The sequence below is a fragment of the Moschus berezovskii genome, chromosome 1, assembly GCF_049115385.1.
Source record: "Moschus berezovskii isolate FMDL1 chromosome 1, NW_MosBer_1.0, whole genome shotgun sequence".
Lineage (NCBI taxonomy): Eukaryota > Metazoa > Chordata > Mammalia > Artiodactyla > Moschidae > Moschus > Moschus berezovskii.
This window is the reverse complement of record NC_142460.1, coordinates 77,926,894-77,951,969: the sequence shown is the minus strand read 5'-3', so window position 1 is coordinate 77,951,969 and position 25,076 is coordinate 77,926,894. Positions and strand designations below refer to the sequence as shown.

General features: G+C 41.2%; 1 protein-coding gene across 1 annotated transcript in view; it reads right to left on the bottom strand.

The window, feature by feature from the left end:
* Positions 1–5,497, bottom strand: part of TMPRSS7 (transmembrane serine protease 7) — a 52,098-nt gene extending 46,601 nt beyond the window's left edge. Inside the window, exons 1-2 of the mRNA XM_055418364.2 lie at positions 5,450–5,497; positions 2,424–2,631 (exon numbers count right to left, since the gene is read on the bottom strand). Of these exons, the coding sequence (XP_055274339.2) occupies positions 2,424–2,631; positions 5,450–5,497 (256 nt within the window). The remainder of the gene's footprint in view (positions 1–2,423; positions 2,632–5,449) is intronic.
* Between the last annotated feature and the right edge of the window lie 19,579 nt (positions 5,498–25,076).

The window sequence follows — 25,076 nt, the reverse complement described above, 5'->3', positions numbered from 1 at the left end:
CTCCCCGTAAACCACTGGGGAGTTTAGAGCATAAGTCACCCATTCTCCTTGCTGAGCCCTGCAATAAAACTTTCTCTGCTCCAGTCTCCAAAATTATGGTTTATTTGGCCTCACTGTGCATTGATCAAGCTTGCATTCAACAGCAAATAGTCTTCCAGATGAGCTGCCCACCTCATTTCTGTTAAAAAAAAAAAAAAAAAAAATCACATGGAAATTTCCTGTTGCTCCAGTGGTTAGGACTACATGCTCTTACTGCTAATGGACAAGTTTGAACTCTGGAAATAAAATCCCACAAGCCTCAAGCTGCATCCAAAAAAAAAAAAAAAATCACAAGCCCCAAATGGTCTTTTGCCCCCATGATTACAAATTAAAGACTTAATTGCAGAACTTCTCTAGTGGTGCAATGGATAAGAATCTGCCTGACAGTGCAGGGGACACAGGTTTGATCCCTGGTCTGGGAAGATTCCACATGCCCTGCCCATGTACCACAACTACTAAAGCCCATTCACCCTAGAGCCTGTGCTCTGCAGCGATGAGAAACCACTACAATGAGACGCCCCCTTCCCCCACTCACAGGAGAAAGCCTGCACAAAAAAACAAAGACCCAGCACAACCAAAACATAAATTAAAAAATAATGATAAATAAATAAAATTATAAAGAAAAAGGCTTAATTGCAGTTTCACTCTCTCCCTGGAATGTGACCTTTAAACAGACAATTTGAAATATCCTGATGAACACTAGAGAGGCAAACTGCATGATAAAGACCCCTGCTCCCCCAAGATCTGAGGGCCTGCCCAGAAACAATCCTGTCTTTTCTTTTGCTAATAGCCTCCTTGCCCCACGCTCCTTCTGCCTATAAAAACTTCCATTTTGTTCACCAGCTTCACGGGTTTTATTTAATATTAAATAAAATAGTATTTATCAATTTATTTGCTATTATTTACTGTTTTTTGCTAGTATTTACCATATACTATTTTATTGACTGTTAATAGATGGGATGCTATGATTCATGAGCAACTGCATAAAGACAGTTATATCACTAGATTTACTTGGTTGAATTTTTGTTTTTTACCATTTTTCAAGGCCACCCTCCATGCTCAAATTTCATGTATCAAAACTAACCTCTGTTGTTTGTCAAACAATTCTCTCTTATTCATACCTGTTTTCCTTTCCTCATACTAACCTGTCTTTCTGAAATGCCCTTCTCTGATGTTCAGACAACCAACAAATTACCTCATCATAGTGACATCCCAAAACTTTATACAAATATGCTAGGCAATGCAAATACATCAGTTTAGGGCTGGCAGAGAACTGATGGGAAATAAGTTGGTTTGCTCTGGGATGTGGCTGTATGTCTTTGTCTTAATTGTTCATTGACTTGACTGCCTCCGCTAGTCTGTAAAGACAGATTCTTTCCCGTCTACCACTCTGTTCCATGCCTTTCACAGGTTCCAGCTAATAGTGCTCACTCCCAAGTTGTGTCAAATGAATTTTCAGAAGCCAGTTCATGAAGCCTTATCTAGACTCAATCCCTGAACAGGTTGTTGGATGCCTCCCTTCTGTGACTGCAAAGTAATTGCTTAAGAAAAAAAAAAAAAAAATCAATCCTCACTCCCTCTCCAGCACTGAGCTGTGAGTTTTTTGAAAGTAGAAAACGCATCTCTGAGCTTTTTAAAAGTAGGAGATGCATCTTGGTGTGCCTGATATCTTACATTGTGCCACACAAATCATACGTGATCAATTTCTGTATATAATTGACCTGAACTGCTCAAGACAATATTCATTAATTCTTTGTCTATAATCTAGTTTTCCAATCAAATTTTAATATCCTTGAGAATATCTTGCATTAAATATAATAATGTGTAGGGTGGGAAGTCCAGCATAAATCAATAAATGCTATAGTTACTGAGCTGCTAGGGTAACTACTCTCTAGGGAAGGACTTAGTTATTACTCCAATCCAAAAGCATCAGTAAGATTGACAAAAACATAATCAACTGGATAAACAACATAAAAACAAAGAAGAGAAAGGTGCATTAGTAAACTGAAGTGCAGGGAGCTGGAAGCATGAGGTTGCCTAGCAACAGGCCTGAGTGGGTGGATGAGGAAATAAAACAGCTTAGCATTCCATTCATTTTTCACAGCTAAAAATGCATTACATTTCTGAACCAGTCAAAAGCTCCCAAGCATTTTCCTCAGCTCTTCTCCTGACATCTCTGCTCCTGTGCGAAGAAAGCAGTGGTGGTGAAATGGGAAAGACAATTCTGGCTTCTTCCTTAAAACCTCAACAGTTTTGAAAATGGCTTTCAGTCTGAGAAGTAAGAAAATTCTATCAGAAACACCCAGGGGCAGATGGGGCCTGCATTGCCAATAGAACCCTCAGGGCAAGCCCTAACACCAAAGGTACAAGGGATTTTAACTCACTGATGTAGAGCCACAGCAGTGTCCAGGCTATGACCGCTAGGATGAATAAAAATACTGTGAAGAGAATGATTTTGTTTTGGACGTTCCAAAAGGGAGCTTTCTTCTTGAGTTGCTTCTTGGGTTTGGCTCTGGTGATAGGTTTTCTCGGTGGTCGTCTCCCTGGCAACTTTCCTGGGGCACTGACCACCTGAACTGAGATATTGGATATCTTCAAAAGAATGAAAGATGTGTTAACAATTAGAAGTAGTTTAGGACTTAAATATAACCAATCAGGAGAATCTTAGTGCTAAAAGGCCTGCATAAGTCAAATGATTTACATAAACAACGACTTGCACTGAATCACATAATTAAGACCAATCAGAAAAACAAAAAAAGACAGTATATGAACTCCAGTGAAATTGTATCCAGGTTCTTCCCTCAACTCTCCAACTCTGCTAAATAGATGCTAGAGAGGATAGACCTGAATTTTATGTAGTGAAGACTAGAGGACCTAAAGGGCAGACAGTTAGGATTCTATGTGGGTTGATTCATGAGTCCACATCTCTGGGGATGTGTGTGTTTGCAATATATATAGCTTTTCTCCCACAGTCAGTGTCTTCTAGGCTGAGGCAGGATTGACAGTAAGAATAGAAGTGAGTTTCTCAGAGAAACGAATTGATTTCCTAATTAAGGCTTCATGAACCAGTGGTCATGTTACCAAGCAGGACCCTGTGGGGTTCCTAGACACAAAAGCTGTTCTGTGTCCCCCATTTCTTGATTCCAGGAAATGGGCTTCGTTCAGCCTCCATTACCTTTCCTGAGTTCCAACGAGCAGGTTCAAACTGTTGCTAACTAGGGAAGGGTGGATGCAGAAACAAGGGAGGAACAATAGTCCAGCCTTGGGTCAGAGTCTTGGTTCTCCATCAAGGAATACACATAACAATATTTTTGAGCCATTTTGCAGATACTGAAATCCCTACCAGCTATGAGAAATTAATGGTAGGCTGCCCACAAGCGTGTAAATCCCAGACTGGTTGGAACCAGAAGGTTAGTGATGCTGACTCCCACTTACCTCACCACCAACCAATCAGAAGGTGGTCCACAAACTGGTCATAACCTCTTTGAACCATTACTATAAAATTTCTCACTATCCCCTCCAGGTTGGGACACACAATTCTGAGGACATTAGCCCACTGTGGCTCCTTTTGACTAACAAAGTAATAAAGCTATTTTTTTCTACTTCACCAAAAACTGTCACTGAAAAGCAGTTCTTTGTCTAACAGAGGCTGGGTTTGGCTTCAGTAAAGATAAAAGTTCAGAATGATTCTCTTGTTTTGTTGTAGCCAAATGCTCCGGGAAGCAAACTCACTCAGAAGGACAGAGTGGATAGTGGAGTGCAGTTTATTACACTGGCTGGTCCGAGGCAGTCTCCTCTTTAGCCAGGGACCCTGATCGACTTTTGTGAAAACCTTACATACCTTATGTAAGTGTACGTGCTCAAGATTCCTTCCCCAAATTGCTTAAACCTAGCCTGGAAAATGTTAAAGGGAGATACAATCAGGTTATAGCCATGATTCATAATCAGAAGGGTCAGCTGGTTATACATTGTAGCCTACGCCAATGGGTGCCATAAAGATTACAAAGGTGATTGACTATATAGGGGATTATTGCATTCTTTCTGACTATGAGAAATCTTGGTCTGGAATCTGGTGTTTATCAGTCTTGAAGGCCTGTTCTGCTGTAGGTATGTTATCTCCATGGCTACCAGGCACATAGTCCAAAGTTCACTGAAAATGCAAGCAGGCGTATAGTCCAAAGTTCACTGGGAACGTAAGATGGAGTTTCCTTCTTTTTCAAGATGGAGTCAGCTCGGCCTGTTCCTTTCCTCCTTCAGTTTGTGTAGCGATGAAGGACAGGGGTTAAGTGCTTGTTTTACCATCACCTCACAGGCATGCTCTAGAAGTCAGTGCCTGGACTGAACAATAATTCTGTTTCTCAATCACAAATGAAAAAATGATCAAAAAATAAAGAATGAAATAGGAGACTTGTGTTAGATTAGAAAATTACCAGTTTTATCACATTGACATACAAAGTGATGTGTGCAACAGGAAAAAAAGTCTATCATTTAACTCTTTGCCCTCCTCTTTTTTTTTTTTCTCCTCTACCCTCTGTCATTTGATGCTGTGAATTCTTTAATAATGTAAATGAGAGTTCAGCTTCTTTGAAGGAGAGATTTATGCATGTCAAGGTAACTAAACATCAATGATGAAATAACTTTTAACCACACATTCTTTTAAAGGCAAGAATGTGGAACACCAATGTTAAAGAAATAATTCCTCTTTCCAGCTCTCCTCTAAGAGTGTTCTCATTCTCTCTTACTCTCTCTCACTGTTCCCTACAAAGTACATGTCTTCCAGTCTTTAATCCTACCAATTAATGGGATAATGTGTGGCCAAGAACATTCTAAATTATTCATGGCTCCCTCATTCTTTGTTCCAAACACTCTTGTCAACCCCTGGAGTGAAATGTAGCTTGTATGCTTCCCAGTGAAACTGAACTAGACCAGAGTTCATCTAATGTGATGTTCTGTAGGACTGAGGATGGTGTTTCTAAAAAGAAAACATTCTGTTATAGGATGAGTTGACTATGGTGTCAAGCTACTTTAAAATATACCCCCCAAGAAGTGAAAAAGGAAAGCATAGAGAAGTGCTAGGCCATGATGAACTAACAAGGCCAGAGTTGGGTCTTTAAGTGTGGGAACACATTACAGGCAGTTTCAGTTAGCCCTGATTAAATTTTAAAATGGAATTTGTATAGAGATCAGTACAATTTCCCTGGAGTTTTAGAAAAACAGCTGCAAATCGATTACCAAATATAGCACTTTGAAACAAGCTCATATTTGTCAAGTCCATTAAGTACCAAAGGAAGGTTAAGTATTTAATTATTGTTTCCTTCATTTTTGTAAAGTGACTCAGTCTCATTTTACTAACAAGGTCAACAATAAATGGCATTCAAGTAACAGAGAAGGTTTCTCACAATGTACTTACACTCACATCAACAGGTTTGGATGAAATATCACTGTTTTCTTTGTCCATTTTCAGGTATTCTGCAGGAGAACATCCAGAGGTGCCTCAAAGCCAGCTTTTCAGCCCCTTACATTCCCGCTTGAGAACTGGTTGCCATATTCAAGCTAGCTAGAGGGACGGCATCAATTTACCTCCACCGGGTCCAGTTCAGAAACCGAAGCTGCCTCATTGCTATATAGTGAATGTTAAAGGGACCCAGCAGAGAGCTCCACAAATCCAAACTAAAGGCTTCTGAATGTTACTCTGAATCAGGCCTCCTAGGACCCAGTCTCAAGGCAAGTTTGCCTCAGGAGGATACAGTCCAACAACCCGCAGATATTTACAAGTCTTTCAAGTGTTTGCCTTCATCTACAAAGGATTATTAAGAGATCTAACTTCTAACCTTCAGCATTGCTTCTTAGAAATCCCCACACTGCCCAGGGGAGGGTGAAATACATAAAGGAGGTCAATGGTATGGTGATGGGTAGTGATTAGACTTAGGATGACGACCCCTTTTGTAACGTATATAAATATCAATTTATAATGTTGTACACCTGAAATTATATAATGTTCCATGCCAGTTTTGCCTCAATAAAAAAAAAGGGGGCTTCCCTGGTGGTCCAGTGGCTAAGACTCACCCTCCCAATGCAGGGGGCTCAGGAACTAGATTCCACATGCCACAACTAAGAATTTATTTTGCATATAGCAACTAAAGATTCCAAGTGTCCCAACTAAGATCCAGTGCAACCAAATAAATACATATTTAAAAAAAATTCTTCCCAACCCACACACATACCCATTTCTCTTGCTGGCATCTCATGCCAACTCCAGAAGCCTCACTTTCTAATTCTGCTCTCAGCTTTCTAGCTATACTCTAAAAATCCCTATTCAAGAGGTTTTTTGGTTTCCTTTTTTACTTCCTCTCCTCTTGCAGTCCTCAGAAAACCCAGGCCCTTCCTGATGAAAGTCCCCTGTTTCCATTTTTCCTGTTCTTCCCCAGGTCAACCTGAATTAGATTCAGGGTAGGAAAGGAGAGCAATTTCGAGGGTGGAATAAGGCTCACACATTGCTGCCCTTGTCCCTGTGAGACAGGCATGCTTTCCCTCTGGGCACTGGGCATCAGTGAAAAGTTGATCAATCGCCCTTTAAAGGGGAAGCACTGCTCTGCTGATCTGGACACAACTCTGCGTCATTCAGGGGACAGTCATCAGAAAGCAAGTGAGAAACTGTCAAATGAAAGGGATGGAAGATAGCTAAGTAAGGCCTGATAAACAAATTATGCCACGTTGTACACATTTGCTTCCTGGTTTTTTTATTACTAACAGTGATAAAATGACTATTAATGCTTTAAGCTTTATAATGGTAAGACAGGGAAATTTTAAACTGAAGTCCTTTTTAATTGCCTGTCCTTTTTGTATTTATTTCCTATATTTTTAGAACTACTCATTTCACAAATATAAGTAAAATATATGTCCTGGGCAGTAGCCACTGAAAAGACCCTCTCCTTGAGAATCAAACTTTAAACAGTCTCTTCTGAGCCTTCTTTATGGCGAGGCCTCATTCTGGGATCCTTACCTCATCTGCCTACCCAACTGTAGAAAGAATCCGGCTGTCAACGTGGAGAAAATCCCACTACCTTGATATCTGACTACCCTTGATAGCTGATTAAGTTTCTCAATCTCTGCCTTTGATGTAGAGAATCTCAATCTTTGGCTTGCTTTTAGCAAGAATCCCTTGGCATTTGAGGCTTTTTCTCAGTAATTTTCTATCCATTGATACCCTCACCCTGTTCGTTTGCTGTCTTTGGGGCTTCTCTAGTGTCTCAGCGGTAAAGATCCACCTGCCAATGCTGGAAACTCAAGTTCTATCCCTGGGTCAGGAAGATCCCCTGGAGAAGGAAATGGCAACGCACTCCAGTATTCTTGCCTGAAAAATCTCAAGGACAGAGGAGCCTGTCGGGCTACCATCTATGGCATTGCAAAGAGTCCAACATGAGAGCAACTAAACAACAACAACCAGGTGTCTTTATTCAATCTGGAATTGAGCTAAGTTCTATTCTGAAGTCTCTTCCCCCTATTACACCATTCTCTTTGAATAGAATTCTTTCAACTATGTGTTTGAAACACCAAGAATGGGAAGGGGCAGCAAATCATAGGAGGTTGCACTATATGTACAGAATTTTAAAACAATCATAAAACCAACTACAGGCTGATTTTTAAAATCTCTATTTGCCAACAGTTCTAAATAATGTCAGTCATAAAATATTCTTCTCTGAAAAAAAAATCTTTGTTGTAAATTCTAAACAATTGCTTCTATTACAATCAAGTTTTAATAATATATATAAGCTTCAAATGGCACATTTTTATTACTCATTATTTAATAAATAAGGAATGTTATATAGAAGTTAATTTGAAGAACTCTCATTTGTGTGAAAGTGAACATGTTAGTCGCTCAGTCTTGTCCCACTCTTTGTGACCCCACGGACTATAGCCTGCCAGGCTCCTCTGTCCATGAGACTCTCCAGGCAAGAATACTGGACTGAGTTGCCATTTCCTTCTCTAGAGGATTTTCCTGACCCAGGAATCAATGGGTCTCCATTGTAGGCAAATTCTCTACCCATTTGTATAGTAGGTCTCAAACGCATGTTCTATTGAACATGTTCATTTTGAAAGTAAGTTTCTAACAGTTTCGAATCACTTGAACTCACCTGGGGCAGAATTTTTGCATTTCAGCATTTCAGTCCTGAATATTCATTGGAAGGACTGATGTTGAAGCTGAAACTCCAGTATTTTGGCCACCTGATGGGAAGAACTGACTCATTGGAAAAGACCCTGATGCTGGGAAAGATTGAAGGCAGGAGGAGAAGGAGACGAAGGAGGATGAGATGGTTGGATGGCATCACCACTGGATTTCGAGTGGTGATGCCACCCAACCACCTCATTGAGCCTGGCATGCTGCAGTCCATGGAGTCACAAAGAGTCAGACACGACTGAGCGACTGAACTGACTGACTGACTGGTGCAGAATTCTTGCTTCCAAAAACCTCTGTGGGACTACGAATTCCTGCACTTAGAGATAATATTCAAATAAGCAATAATAGAATGATGATTGTAAAGATGAAGAAACAGAACTGCAACTATTTCACATCTGTTACTTTCATGTGACCATTCAAAATTAATTTATATTTAAAATGTAAAGCAAGAGTGTGAACTGAATGTGAGCTGCTGCTGCTGCTGCTGCTGCCACTAAGTCACTTCAGTCGTGTCCGACTCTGTGTGACCCCATAGATGGAAGCCCACCAGGCTCCCCTGTCCCTGGGATTCTCCAGGCTGCAAGATATAGTATTTTATATATAATATTTTGTATGCAATATTTATTTTGTTAATTTTATTTTTGCTAGCAAAATTACACAAAATCAAATAAACCTTTTCACTATTTTTTCTAGATATTATTATTCATTTTATTTCATGATTATTACAGAAAATGTGTTCATTGTATTAAGACAAGGCTTGTTTAAAAACAATCCCCTCCATGTGGACAGATATATGATAAAGCAAGTATAAAAAATACTAATGTTGGAATCTAGATGTGGTTATATGCATTTACACTACAGATTTCTTTCAACTATATTCTGAAAATTTTCTTGATTAAATATTGGAGAGAAAATGATCATCTCCAGGAGTCAAAACTCTAGATAAACCACTGGTTTTGACAAGTAATAGCAAAGGCAGCTGGGGTACAGGGTAAGGTCTTGGTGAATGAATTTTCATTCATCTCCTTTTGCTTTTATTGGCATGGAAGTTCTGGTGCAAAAATCCCTTCAATTTCCAGAACATATGGCCTAAGACAATCACAATGGCCAGATGTAGGTTGCTGCTTAAAACAGCTTCAAGGAGAGTGAAGAGATTTCTTTTCTTTCCCAGGAACAAAGATCCTTTTGCTGAGGGCAGTGAGACAGGTGTCTGCCCACTGGCTGGTGAGCATTTAGTGTGCAGTGACCTGATAGGAGGAGAAACATCTCCACATTGGATTCCATAGTGATTGTGGGGAGCACATAACTCAACACATCAATTCATCACATGAAAATATTTGCACTGCTTCAAACTTTGGCCTCAAAATGAGCTTAACATGTCAGAGGTAGGGCCAAGTCATCCATCTAACATGAGCAAGATTCTAAACCCCTGGCACAGAAGGTTCTTACCAGGGAGTAGGGGTGGAGCGGTGGCACTTCCATCCTTGCCTGATCAGAAGAGAGGCCAGTTGTCCCAAAACCAATAAAGTTCATTTCTGCTACTCTGACAAAACATGGTCCACTAGAGAAGGGAATCACAAACTACTTCAGTATTCTTGAATTGAGAACCCCATGAACAGTACGAAAAGGCAAAAACATAGGTCACTGAATGATGAACCCACCAGGTCAGTAGGTGCCCAATATGCTACTGGAAATCAGTGGAGAAATAAGTCCAGAAAGACTAAAGAGACAGAGCCAAAGCAAAAACAACACCAAGTTGTGAATATAACTGGTGATAGAAGTAAAGTCCAATGCTGTAAAGAGCAATATTGCATAGGAACCTGGAATGTTAGGTCCATGAATCAAGGCAAATTGAAAGTGGTCAAACAGGAGATGGCAAGAGTGAACATGGACATTTTAGGAATCAGTGAACTAAAATGAACTGGTATGGGTGAATTTAACTCAGATGACCGTTATATCCACTGAGGGCAAGAATCCCTTAGAAGAAATGGAGTAGCCATCATAGTCAACAAAAGAGTCCAATATGCAGTACTTGGATGCAATCTCAAAAATGACAGAATGATCTCTGTTCATTTCCAAGGCAAACTGTTCAATATCACCGTAATCCAAGTCTATGCTCTGACCAGTAATGCTGAAGAAGCTGAAGTTGAGTGGTTCTATGAAGACTTACAAGACCCTCTAGAACTAACACTCAAAAAAGATGTCCTTTTAATTGTAGGGGACTGGAATGCAAAAGTAGGAATTCAAGAAACACCTGGAGTAACAGGCAGATTTAGCCATGGAGTACAGAATTAAGCAGGGCAAAGGCTAATAGAGTTTTGCCAAGAGAAAACACTGGTCATAGCAAACACCCTCTTCCAACAACACAAGAGAAGACTATACACATGGATAGCACCAGATGCTCAATACCAAAATCCAACTGATTCTATTCTTTGCAGCCCAAGATGGAGAAGCTCCATACAGTCAGCAAACACAAGACCAGTAGCTAACTGTGACTCACCATGAATTCCATATTGCCAAATTCAGACTTAAATTGAAGAAAGTAGGGAAAACCACTAGACGATTCAGGTATGACCTCAATCAAATACCTTACCATCATACAGTGGAAGTGAGAAATAGATTCAAGGCATTAGATCTGATAGACAGAGTGCCTGAAGAATATGGACAGAGATTCGAGACACTGTACAGGAGGCAGGGATCAAGACCATCCCCAAGAAAAAGACATGCAAAAAGGCAAAAGGGTTGAGGAGACCTTACAGTTCAGTTCAGTCGCTCAGTCGTGTCCGACTCTTTGCGACCCCATGAATCACAGCACGCCAGGCCTCCCTGTCCATCACCAACTCCCGGAATTCACTCAAACTCATGTCCATCGAGTCGGTGATGCCATTCAGCCATCTCATTCTCTGTCATCCCAGTCTCCTCCCACCCGCAATCCCTCCCAGCATCAGAGTCTTTTCCAGTGAGTCAACTCGTCGCGTGAGGTGGCCGAAGTATTGCAGTTTCAGCTTTAGCATCAGTCCTTCCAATGAACACCCAGGATTTATCTCCTTTAAAATGGACTGGTTGGATCTCCTTGCAGTCCAAGGGACTCTCAAGAGTCTTCTCCAGCACCACAGTTCAAAAGCATCAATTCTTCCGCGATCAGCTTTCTTCACAGTCCAACTCTCACATCCATACATGACCACGGGAAAAACCATAGCCTTAACTAGACGGACCTTGGTTGGCAAAGTAATGTCTCTGCTTTTTAATATGCTATCTAGGTTGGTCATAACTTTCCTTCCAAGGAGTAAGCGTCTTTTAATTTCATGGATGCAATCAGCATTGCAGTGATTTTGGAGCCCCAAAAAATAAAGTCTGACACTGTTTCCACTGTTTCCCCATCTATTTCCCATGAAGTGATGGGACCAGATGCCATGACCATCGTTTTCTGAATGTTGAGCTTCAAGCCAATCTTTTCACTCTCCTCTTTCACTTTCATCAAGAGGCCTTTGAGTTCCTCTTCACTTTCTGCCATAAGGGTGGTGTCATCTGCATATCTGAGGTTATTGATATTTCTCCCAGCAATCTTGATTCCAGCTTGTGCTTCCTCCAGCCCAGCGTTCCTCATGATGTACTCTGCATATAAATTAAATAAGCAAGGTGACAATATACAACCTTGACGTACTCCTTTTCCTATTTGGAACCAGTCTGTTGTTCCATGTCCAGTTCTGACTGTTGCTTCCTGACCTGCATACAGGTTTCTCAAGAGGCAGGTCAGGTGGTCTGGTATTCCCATCTCTTTCAGAATTTTCCACAGTTTATTGTGATCCACACAGTCAAAGGCTTTGGCATAGTCAATGAAGCAGAAATAGATGTTTTTCTGAAGCTCTCTTCCTTTCTCCATGATCCAGCGGATGTTGGCAATTTGATGTCTGGTTCCTCTGCCTTTTCTGAAACCTGCTTGAACATCTGGAAGTTCATGGTTCACATATTGCTGAAGCCTGGCTTGGAGAATTTTGAGCATGACTTTACTAGCGTGTGAGATGAGTGCTATTGTGCGGTAGTTTGAGCATTCTTTGGCATTGCCTTTTTTTGGGATTGGAATGAAGACTGACCTTTTCCAGTCCTGTGGCCACTGCTGAGTTTTCCAAATTTGCTGGCATATTGAGTGCAGCACTTTCACAGCATCACCTTTCAAGGTTTGAAATAGCTCAACTGGAATTCCATCACCTCCACTAGCTTTGTTCGTAGTGATGCTCTCTAAGGCCCACTTGACTTCCCATTCTAAGATGTCTGGTTCCAGGTGAGTGATCACGTTATCGTGATGATCTTGGTCATGAAGATCTTCTTTGTACAGTTCTTCTGTGTATTCTTGCCACCTCTTCTTAATATCTTCTGCTTTTGTTAGGTCCATATCATTTCTGTCCTTTATCAAGCCCATCTTTGCATGAAACGTTCCCTTGATATCTCTAATTTTCTTGAAGAGATCTCTTGTTTTTCCGATTCTGTTGTTTTCCTCTATTTCTTTGCATTAGTCGCTGAGGAAGGCTTTCTTATCTCTCCTAGCTATTCTTTGGAACTCTGCATTCAGATGCTTATATCTTTCCTTTTCTCCTTTGCTTTTCACTTCTCTTCTTTTCACAGCTATTTGTAAGGCCTCCTCAGACAGCCATTTTGCTTTTTTGCATTTCTTTTCCATGGGGATGGTCTTGGTCCCTGTCTCCTGTACAATGTCACAAACCTCCGTCCAGAGTTCATCAGGCACTCTATCAGATCTAGTCCCTTAAATCTATTTCTTACTTCCACTGTATAATCATAAGGGATTTGATTTAGGTCATACCTGAATGGTCTAGTGGTTTTCCCTACTTTCTTCAATTTCAGTCTGAATTTGGCAATAAGGAGTTCATGATCTGAGCCACAGTCAGCTCCTGGTCTTGTTTTTGCTAACTGTTTAGAACTTCTCCATCTTTGGCTGCAAAGAATATAATCAATCTGATTTCGGTGTTGACCATCTGGTGATGTCCATGTGTAGAGTCTTCTCTTGTGTTGTTGGAAGAGGGTGTTTGCTATGACCAGTGTGTTCTCTTGGCAAAACTCTATTAGCCTTTTTCCTGCTTCATTTCGTGCTCCAAGGCCAAATTTGCCTGTTACTCCAGGTGTTTCTTGACTTCCTACTTTTGCTTTCCAGTCCCCTATAATGAAAAGGACATCTTTTTTGGGTGTTAGTTCTAAAAGGTTTTGTAGGTCTTCATAGAACCGTTCAACTTCGGCTTCTTCAGCATTACTGGTTGGGGCATAGACTTGGATTACTGTAATATTGAATGGTTTGCCTTGGAAACAAACATAAATCATTCTGTCATTTTTAAGATTGCATCCAAGTACTGCATTTCACAGAATGTGGTCCACTGGAGAAGGGAATGGCAAACCACTTCAGTATACTTGCTTTGAGAACCCCATTTACAGTATCAAAAGGCAAAATGATAGGATAATGAATGAGGAATTCCCCAGGTCGGTAGGTTCCCAGTATGCTACTGGAGATCAGTGGAGAAATAACTCCAGAAAGAATGAAAGGATGGAGTCAAATTGAAACAAATACCCAGTTGTGGATGTGACTGGTGATAGAAGCAAAGTCCGATGCTGTAAAGAGCAATATTGCATAGGAACCTGGAATGTTAGGTCCATGAATCAAGGCAAATTGGAAGTGGTCAAACAGGAGATGACAAGAGTGAACATCGACATTCTAGGAATCAGTGAACTAAAATGGACTAGAATGGGTAAATTTAACTCAGATGACCATTATATCTACTACTGTGGGCAGGAATCCCTTAGAAGAAATGGAGTAGCCATCATGGTCAACAAAAGAGGAGACCTTACAAATAGCTGTGAAAAGAAGAGAAGCAAAAGGCAAAGGAAAAAAGGAAAGATATACCCATTTAAACGCAGAGTTGCAAAGAATAGCAAGGAGAGATAAGAAAGCCTTCCTCAGGGATCAATGCAAAGAAATAGAGGAAAACAATAGAATGGGAAAGACTAAAGATCTCTTTAAGAAAATTTGAGATACCAAGGGAACATGTCATGCAAAGATGGGCTAAATAAAGGACAAAAGTGGTATGGACCTAACAGAAGCAGAGATATTAAGAACAGGTGGCAAGAATACACAGAAGAACTACACAAAAATGATCTACATGACCCAGATAACCACAATGGTGTGATCACTCACCTAGAGCCAGACTTCCTGGAATGTGTAGTCAAGTGGGCCTTAGGAAGCATCACTACAAACAAAGCTAGTGGAGGTAATGGAATGCCAATTGAGCTATTTCAAATCCTAAAAGGTGATGCTGTGAAAGTGCTGCACTCAATATGCCAGCAAATTTGGAAAACTCAGCAGTGGCCACAGGACTGGAAAAGGTCAGTTTTCATTCCAGTCCCAAAGAAAGGCAATGCCAAAGAATGCTCGAACTGCCACACAGTTGCACTCATCTCACACTCTAGTAAAGTAATGCTAGTAATGCTTAAAATTCTCCAAGCCAGGTTTCAATAGTACGTGAACTGTGAACTTCCAGATGTTCAAGCTGGATTTAGAAAAGGCAGAGGAACCAGAGATCAAATTGCCAACATCCGTTGGATCATGGAAAAAGTGTGAGACTTCCAGAAAAGCATCTACTTCTGCTTTATTGACTATGTCAAAGCCCTTGACTGTGTGGATCACAATAAACTGTGGAAAATTCTTCAAGAGATGGGAATACCAGACCACCCGACCTGCTTCTTGAGAAATCTGTATGCAGGTCAGGAAGCAACAGTTAGAACTGGACATGGAACAACAAACTGGTCCTTAATCAGAAAAGGAGTATGTTAAGCTTGTATATTGTCACCTGGCTTACTTAACTTCAGAGTACATCATGAGAAATGCTGGGCTGGATGAAGCACAAGCTGGAATCAAGATGGCCGGGAGAAATACCAATAACCTCAAATATGCAGATGACTCCACCCTTATGGCAGAAAGCAAAGAAGAACTAAAGGGCCTCTTGATGAAAATGAAAGATGAGAATGAAAAAGTTGGCTTAAAACTCAATATTCAGAAAACTAAGATCATGGCAACTTATCCCATCACTTCATGGCAAAGAGATGGGGAAACAATGGAAACAGTGGCAGACTTTATTTTGGGGGCTCCAAAATCACTGCAGATGGTGACTGCAGCCATGAAATTAAAAGACGCTTACTCCTTGGAAGGAAAGTTATGACCAACCTAGATAGCATATTAAAAAGCAGAGACATTACTTTGCCAACAAAGTCCATCTAGTCAAGGCTATGGTTTTTCCAGTAGTCGTGTATGGATGTGAGAGTTGGACTATAAAGAAAGCTGAGTGCTGAAGAATTGATGCTTTTGAACTGTGGTGTTGGAGAAGACTCTTGAGAGTCCCTTGGATTGCAAAGAGATCCAATCAGTCCATCCTAAAGGAAATCAGTCCTGAATATTCATTGGAAATACTGATGCTGAAGCTGAAACTCCAATAGTTTGGCCACCTAATGCGAAGAACTGACTCATTGGAAAAGCCCCTGATGCTGGGAAAGATTGAAGGCGACGAAAGATGAGATGGTTTGATGGCATCACTGACTTGATGGACATGAGTTTGAGTAAACTCCAGGAGTTGGTGATGGACAGGGAGGCCTAGTGTGCTGCAGTCCATGGTGTCACAGAGTTGGACATGACTGAATGACTGAACTGCACTTAGAATCCACTTCCCTCCATTATGACCAATGGCCATGTGCGAAGTCACCATCTGATCATCACTTACCACCAAGGTCTCTGCAGAGGGGAGTGAATTCTGAGCAAACACAAGGTTTCAAAGAAGCCTGGAAAGTAAGCCAGCCACTTGAAACTATACCTCCTGGTGTCCTGTAATAAAGGAGACCAGAGAGATCCTAGCTTCTCCTCTCCTGCTGACTCACAGGGAGCCTGATAGTAATTCTTTACATAACATCATATGGATCTTTTTAAAATACGATGTGATGTGGAACATCTTAGAGAATCCCTAGGTCTGTACCATTGTAATTCTCCTTAATAAGATTTCCTCCTCTGGGCTCATCCCTTCCATGTGTTTGTCACTAATAAATACATCTTTCTAAGATAACTCTCCAGTGTCACCTCCATCTTTGACAATGGAAGCCAGATCTTCTTTTGTTTATCCCCCTAGCCTGATATTTTCCTCAGTGTGGTACCAGGCTACTTTGCAGCCTGTCTAATCATGCAGTTTCAGCCTTTATTCCTCCATTTATTCATCCATCCATCTGTTAACTCAACCCTTATTACATGCCTACTATGTGATAGATGCCAAATATTCTTCAAGTGAATAAACTATATCTCTGCCCTTAGAAATCTCTCAATAGAGTCTGATATTGAAACTACAACTAGAAATCTTAATTTATCTACTTAAAAATTAATTGCAATATATGGCAGAAAGTCAAGAGGAACTAAAAAGCCTCTTGATGAAAGTGAAAGAGGGGAGTGAAAAAGTTGGCTTGAAGCTCAACATTCAGAAAACTAAGACCGTGGCTTCTGGTCCCATCACTTCATGGGAAATAGATGGGAAACAGTGGAAACAGTGTCAGACTTTCTTTTTTTGGGCTCCAAAATCACTGCGGATGCTGATTGCAACCATGAAATTAAAAGACGCCTTCTCCTTGGAAGGAAAGTTATGACCAACCTAGATAGCATATTAAAAAGCAGAGACATTACTTTGCCAACCAAGGTCCGTCTAGTTAAGGCTATGGTTTTTCCCGTGGTCATGTATGGATGTGAGAGTTGGACTGTGAAGAAAGCTGATCGCGGAAGAATTGATGCTTTTGAACTGTGGTGCTGGAGAAGACTCTTGAGAGTCCCTTGGACTGCAAGGAGATCCAACCAGTCCATCCTAAAGGAGATCAATCCTGGGTGTTCATTGGAAGGACTGATGCTGAGGCTGAAACTCTAATACCTTGGCCACCTCATGCGAAGAACTGACTCACTGGAAAAGACTCTGATGCTGGGAAGGATTGGGGGCGGGAGGAGAAGGGGACAACAGAGGATGAGATGGCTGGATGGCAACACCGACTCGATGCATATGAGTCTGAGTGAACTCCGGGAGTTGGTGATAGACAGGGAAGCCTGGCGTGCTGTGATTCATGGGGTCGAAGAGTTGGACATGACTGAGCAACTGAACCGAACTGAACTGATATGTAGATTTGTTCTGTATTTTTCAAGTCTCCTGTAAATGGGCTATACTTTCATAATTTAAAAAAAATTTTAAAGCAAAATATAAAAAGCTCTCAATAGAGGAGGCTACACTATTATATAATAAGTTCTATCAAGGACGTGTCAACAAAATGCCCTAGAATCGTAGAGGAGACTGATATCAGCAGTCCTCTCCTCTCAGTCTTGCTGTGTCCTGCTTCCCACCCCCATCCACATGACCTTATTCAAGTCCTTACCACTTTCAATAGCCTACTTTTCTACCTACTTTTTCACCCCAGCCCACAGCACTCTCTTCTTCCCCCAACTCATAGCCTTCATTGTGCATACCAGTACTTGAGACTTAAATATTGTTAGAATAACCCATCAAGCACTACTTTGTGACGTATCTCATTGCTGTCTTGTTGATTATTTAGCTTATCATCTGTATATTCTGTCTCCAAGCTCCTTGACCTCATCAGATCAGATCAGATCAGTCGCTCAGTCGTGTCCGACTCTCGGCGACCCCATGAATCACAGCACGCCAGGCCTCCCTGTCCATCACCAACTCCCGGAGCACACTCAAACTCATGTCCACAGAGTCGGTGATGCCATCCAGCCATCTCATTCTCGGTCGTCCCCTTCTCCTCCCACCCCCAACCTTTCCCAGCATCAGAGTCTTTTCCAGTGAATCAACTCGTCGCATGAGGTGGCCAAAGTATTGCAGTTTCAGCTTTAGCATCAGTCCCTCCAATGAACATCCAGGATTGATCTCCTTTAGAATGGACTGGTTGGATCTCCTTGCAGTATAAGGGACTCTCAAGAGTCTTCTCCAACACCACAGTTCAAAAACATCGATTCTTCGGCAATCAGCCTTCTTCACAGTCCAACTCTCACATCCATACATGACCACGGGAAAAACCATAGCCTTGACTAGACAGACCTTGGTTGGCAAAGTAATGTCTCTGCTTTTTAATATACTATCAAGGTTGGTCATAACTTTCCTTCCAAGGAGCAAGCGTCTTTTAATTTCATGGCTGCAATCAGCATCTGCAGTGATTTTGGAACCCAAAAAACTAAAGTCTGACACTGTTTCCACTGTTTTTCCATCTATTTCCCATGAAGTGATGGGACGAGATGCCATGATCTTTGTTTTCTGAATGTTGAGCTTCAAGCCAACCTTTTCACTTTCCTCTTTCACTTTCATCAAGAGGCCTTTGAGTTCCTCTTCACTTTCTGCCATAAGGGTAGTGTCATCTGCATATCTGAGGTTATTGATATTTCTCCCAGCAATCTTGATTCCAGCTTGTTCTTCTTCCAGCCCAGCTTTCCTCATGATGTACTCTGTATATAAGTTAAATAAGCAAGGTGACAATATACAACCTTGACGTACACCTTTTCCTATTTGGAACCAGTCTGTTGTTCCATGTCCAGTTCTAACTGTTGCTTCCTGACCTGCATACAGTTTTCTTAAGAAGCAGGTCAGGTGGTCTGGGATTCCCATCTCTTTCAGAATGTTCCACAGTTTATTGTGATCCACACAGTCAAAGGCTTTGGCATAGTCAATGAAGCAGAAATAGATGTTTTTCTGGAACTCTCTTGCTTTCTCCATGATCCAGCGGATGTTGGCAATTTAATCTCTGGTTCCTCTGCCTTTTCTAAAACCTGCTTGAACATCTGGGAGTTCACGGTTTACATACTGCTGAAGCCTGGCTTGGAGAATTTTGAGCATCACTTTACTAGCGTGTACTAACCAGTTATATCTGCAATGACCCTATTACCAACTAAGATCATGTTCTAAGGTTGTGGGAGTTCAAATTTCAACTTAACTTCTGAAATAAATGACACAAATTCAAAACACCATGCAAGGTCTGTAGGAATGGAAGGGACTCTTGGAGGGCAGTCCCTCCAACAGAATAAACTTGCTTTCAAGTTCTGCTAGTAGATAGTATCGCAAAAATTCTAGAGCCTGGTCATATAGTCTGGGGAAGCTGCAGGTGGCATTCTAACCATGTTCTCTAGATGTTATCCTGAACCTTGCCACGCTCTTCTGAGTCCTTTTCCCTCCCTGATGAGGAGGGGGAGGTATAGTACAGTATGACCTAGTCATGGTCCAGAAGGAGCTGATCATCATCCATGACCAGTCATATCAATATCAAGGGATGAATGTTCAGACAAGACTGTCCTGCATGAGACCAGTAACGGGAGAATAAGGGGGTGGATGGCCACTGTGACTTTTCTTTCTGGTTCAACGGCTATATTAGAGACCTCTTTTCTCTTTTAAATGTGTGATATAAAGAGTACTCATTTCAGCAGAAACACGTGGTTGGGCTAAGGGGCACTGAGTAAACTAGACCAGAATTCATTCTATAGCATATCCCTTACCGGATAAACCCTAAAGAGTCAGACTGGCCCAAGCTGGCAAATAGCACCGTCACAGAAAGCTATGAACACACTGAGCTGGCAGAGTTCTGGCTTGCTGTAGGCACTGCATCAACTCAGTGTTTGAGGAAGGAATGAATCTCCTGTACTAAAAAGTATTGATCTTGGAAATTATGCAGAGGTCACTGGAATACAAAGCAATCCTTCATTTTAAAACAGTTCTAAAAATGAGATGAATCAGATTGAAAGGATAAGATTGGGGAAATGACAGAATGATGAAAAATGAGAACAATTAGGATAAAAAGTATGAAAGAAAACAATGGAATCAAAAAAGCATGTGGCATAGGGCAGGGTGGAGGAAAAGAAGGAATAAAAACAAGAGGGGAAGAAAGCAAAGGTATAGGAGCAACTAACAAATTTTAGTGTGTATTCCATGGCATAATTTGGCCTGGAGAACACCCTCTCTTTTCAGCAGAGCCATGGCCTACACTGCTTTCTTTAGGATTAGCTTGTCTACCAATTTCATCTCTCTCATGCTATCCAATGCTCCAAGTTTCTTTGGAGTTTAGCCCTTGGCATTTCAACTTCCTCATGGGCCGTGTGCATGTTTCTGAAATCTGAAATACGTACTGTCTATTTGTTCATTATCCTAATCATGCACAATTAGAGACCCCAACAGCCTTGACTTAATTTACAAATGGCAAGTGAAAAATCCCTCATTAAATGTTCTGGTCATTTCTATCAAATAACAGATGCCTGGGAGCACAACTAAGATTCAAATGTAAACATCACTGATGTGGTTTAAAAAAAAAAAAGACCTACCCTCCCAAACCCTCCATCCCCAAGAGAGAAGTATTTCTCAACTGAATTAGACACTTACTCCTAAAAAAATGGTTTGGCTCTCCAACATTTTTTACCTTGAGGGAATTTATAGTGTTGAAGCAGGGTTTTTTCGCTTCAGTTACAAACTGTAGGTTCAGATTTTGTTCCCGCCAGCACATACAATGTGTGTGTGCTTTCGGTAGCATTCAATACTAATTTTTTTTATTAATCATTGCTGGTATCTCAATGTGATTAAGTTGACCTACTTAATCACATTGGTACCCTAAAACTTCAGGGTATCAGGTAGATAGGCATTTATTTGCCAGAATCTAGCCTGCCTGTCACATTGTTTCTGATCTCATCTAAAGAGTTCTATCCTCTTCCCAGGTGGCTCAGTGATAAAGAATCCAGCTGCCAATGTGCAAGACGTAGGAGATGCAGGTTTGATCCCTGGGTGGGGAAGATTCCCCTGGAGGGCGAAATAGCAACCCACTCCAGTATTCTTGCCTGGAAAATTCCATGGAAAAAGGAGCCTGGCTGGCTGCAGTCCATGGGATTGCAAAGAGTCAGAGGCAACTGAACAAAGCCTGGCAGATTAAAATAATTCTGTAATATGGCTGTGAGTGTTCATCAGGACACAGGAGCCTCCAGTGGGATTTTATTCCCTTTCCCAGCATGCTAAGTGCTTCCGACTTATTGGGATGATTGCTGCCATTCTCTCACTTTCTCGTCAAGCATAAAGGGCATATGAACGGATGTCTCTGCTAAGTGATCACTCAGTGCATCAATTTGCTGCAATGGACCGGAAAGGATTTTATCTTCAAAAGAGTTTTTGCACTTCTTTCACAAATTGTATGTCACTGGAAGTCCTTGATAGTGCCAACTGATACTGACCTATGGCTGCCAAATCTCCTTTCTCGAGATACAGTCTCTTCAGCCTCACTGATAAAAATGCCTTAGTTTCTTCACAAACCACCAAAGAATTGAGTCTGTCTACCCGGCTGGCATCAGATCGGGAGAGCCACGGCTCTCCACATCATCCAGAGCCGTGAAGAAGGGGCACTCAGGTAGGGGGCGCTGCTTCCCGACTCTCCCAAAGATAAACCCACATCATCTGAGGAAGTCTGTTCCTTACGAACACCTTGAGGGTGGCATGGAGCCCGACACCTAGCAGTGCTCAGTAAATCTTGGCTAACATGCTGCTGCTGCTGCTAAGTCACTTCAGTCGTGTCCGACTCTGTGCGACCCCATAGACGGAAGCCCACCAGGCTCCCCTGTCCCTGGGATTCTCCAGGCAAGAACACTGGAGTGGGTTGCCATTTCCTTCTCCAATGTGTGAAAGTGGAAAGTGAAAAGTGAAAGTGAAGTCGCTCAGTCGTGTCCGACCCTTAGCGACCCCACGGACTGCAGCCTACCAGGCTCCTCCATCCATGGGATTTTCTAGGCAATAGTACTGGAGTGGCTTGCCATTGCCTTCTCCGCCATAGACGGCAGTAAGCACTAATTAATAACATCTACTAATTACTGTGAATTAATGAATACAACATTGCCAAAGACATAGTTTCTCTAAGCTTATTTCTTTTACCACAGAGGGGAGACTTGTTTTCTTCTCAAAATTAGTTTTTTTGCCCAAACAGAATGCCTCTTTCACCTTACCTTAATCCTGGCCCTAATTAAAAGATTCCAAAGAAAAAAATTTGCATAATTTTACAGAGCTTTGCAGGAATAATTCTGATGAAGAACCATAGGTTAAAAAAAATAATAGCTGTAGGTTAAACTTTCACACATAAAACAAGCTACCTTTAGTGTTGGTCACTTGTATACACAAGTGTGCTGCAAATTCAGGAAGGATTTAAGCACTTCTTTCAAGCAGAACCCAGAAAATCATATCTGTACTTTCCTGAAGTACAAACAGGTGAGCTCTTCACTGTGCATTTCTACCAGGGGAAGATGAAATGTTAGTCAAATATGGGACCACATCTTCACTTGTGTTTCCCCCGAGCCTAAGAGTGTGTTTAGGATGCTGCTACTGCTGCTGCTGCTAAGTCACTTCAGTCGTGTCCGACTCTGTGTGACCCCATAGATGGAAGCCCACCAGGCTCCCCCGTCCCTGGGATTCTCCAGGCAAGAACACTGGAGTGGGTTGCCATTTCCTTCTCCAATGTGTGAAAGTGAAAGTGAAGTCGCTCAGTCGTGTCCGACCCTTAGCGACCCCACGGACTGCAGCCTACCAGGCTCCTCCATCCATGGGATTTTCCAGGCAGGGGACCCTAATCCAGTATGACTGGTATCTTCACAAGAAGAGGAAAATGCTATATGAAGACAGAAACACAGGCAGAACGCCATGCGAGGACACAGGCAGGATGCATGGCGAGCAGCAGTGACTCCTGGCCACCACCAGAAGCTAGTGAGAGAGGCAAGGAAGGAGTCCGCCCAGAATCTCAGAGGGAGCCTGGCCCTGCTGACACCTTGATTTGGGATTTCTAGACTCTAGAACTTCGAGAGAATAAATTTCTATTGTTTAGGATGGAGAAGGCAATATTGATATAATTCATAAAGCCTTGGAATCATAATGTTCAGGGTTCCCCCATTTACAACTATGTGACACCCTTTGACCTCTCTAATCCTCACTTTCCTGAAAAAAGTTATGTCAATACTCCCCTTGCAGGTTCATTATACATGTTAGAGGAGATGAATTATATCATCCAACATTTAGTAGGTGCTCAGTAAGTATCTTTCAAGTGGAATTCCCCTGGATCATTCATTTTCTCTTCAGTTGTTTTGAAGCAGGAGTTCCACTCTCACAGAGTTTCTCATTTTGCAATTTGTGTGAGCCAAGCTCATCCCATCACAATGTTCTTCCAAAGAATTACTGTTCCAAGAAAGTTCCAAGGATGGCTCTTTAACTTTTGCAACAGAGGGCCATTTCAACATCTGTTTCATTAAATAAAGGTCAGCAGGGCAATATTCATCCTGAATCCATTTGAACCACAGTGAGTTGTATCCTTGCCCTTCAAAATGGCTTTACATTCTCAGTTCAGGGCCATGAAAGTTGACATATTCATTTTGAGAATATATTATAGGCTCATCACCACATCAGAACTTTAATTTTTCTGAATGACAAATCAATTAAACACATTTTGCTTTAATTCTCTTGCCTAAGACATCCAAGTTGAATTCTGGAAGCAATTTCTGTTCTGGTGCCATATTTTGGAATTTTTTTTTTCCAGTTGATGCTTCTTTTTTACCAACCATGTCTACTTCAGAGTCATTAACAAGCATGAACAGCTCATGGATTTAATGTGGTCTTTGGAAGAAATGAAAAAATGCTGGGATTTGGAGCAAGGACCCAGCAATCATAAAACTCTTTGAAGCTGCTGGGAAAGAACAACAAGCTCCTTGTAGGCAGACAATGTCTTTCAGAATATTCACAAATAGATTTTTAAAGTGCTATTGCTGATGAGAGTGTAGAGAAATGGCCTCACTTATCTTTTACAGGTGAATGCAAACTGGTACTATAGGTATAATTTGACCATATTAACCAAAAATGGGTATTTAGCATCTAGGAAATTATCCTAAGGAAATAATCATAAAGATACACCTATATCATTTTTTTGGGGGGGGGTGCTTCCCTTGTGGCTCAGCTGGTAAAGAATCCACCTGCAATACGGGAGACCTGGGCTTGATCCCTGGGTCGAGAAGATTCCCTGGAGAAGAGAAAGGCCCATTCCAGTATTCTGGCCTGAGGAATTCCATGGGCTGTGTAGTCCATGGGGTTGCAAAGAGTCAGACACGACTGAGCAACTTTCACTTTCATATAATTTTTCTTTCTTTTTTTTTTGTAATTAATTTATTTTTTATTGGAGGCAAATTATTTTACAGTATTATATTGGTTGGTTTTGCCATACATTGAAAGACGAATGGATAAGAAAGCTTTGGTACATATACACAATGGAGTATTATTCAGCCATTAAAAAGAATACATTTGAATCAATTCTAATGAGGTGGATGAAACTGGAGCCTATTATACATATAATTTTTCATACTGTCAATTTTAATGGTGAATTTGGAAACATTCTAAAATTAACAAAAAACGGTCAATTAAGTGAAATGTGGTACATTCATTCAATGGATTTTTGATGGGAAAGTATTTTTGTCCTTTCCATGTAGAAGAGCTTTCTATGTAGAAAGTATTACTTCTTCTTCCTATCTTGTTGAAACACCCCCATAAGTCACATCCTCTTGTTTCTTGAGACCATATCTGCCCTCTCCTTCTATGAAGCTTTAATGGTGAACAGATTGCATCCAAGAGGAACTAGTTTCATGTAAAAGGATAATGAAGATGGAAACATTCTAAAAATGTTATGTTAATTACATATGTATTTTAATATTCTATGATGGTGTGCATTAAATTGTGGAGAGTGGTTATCCTGGAAAATGGGATTAAAGAGAGTCATTCATGTTCCC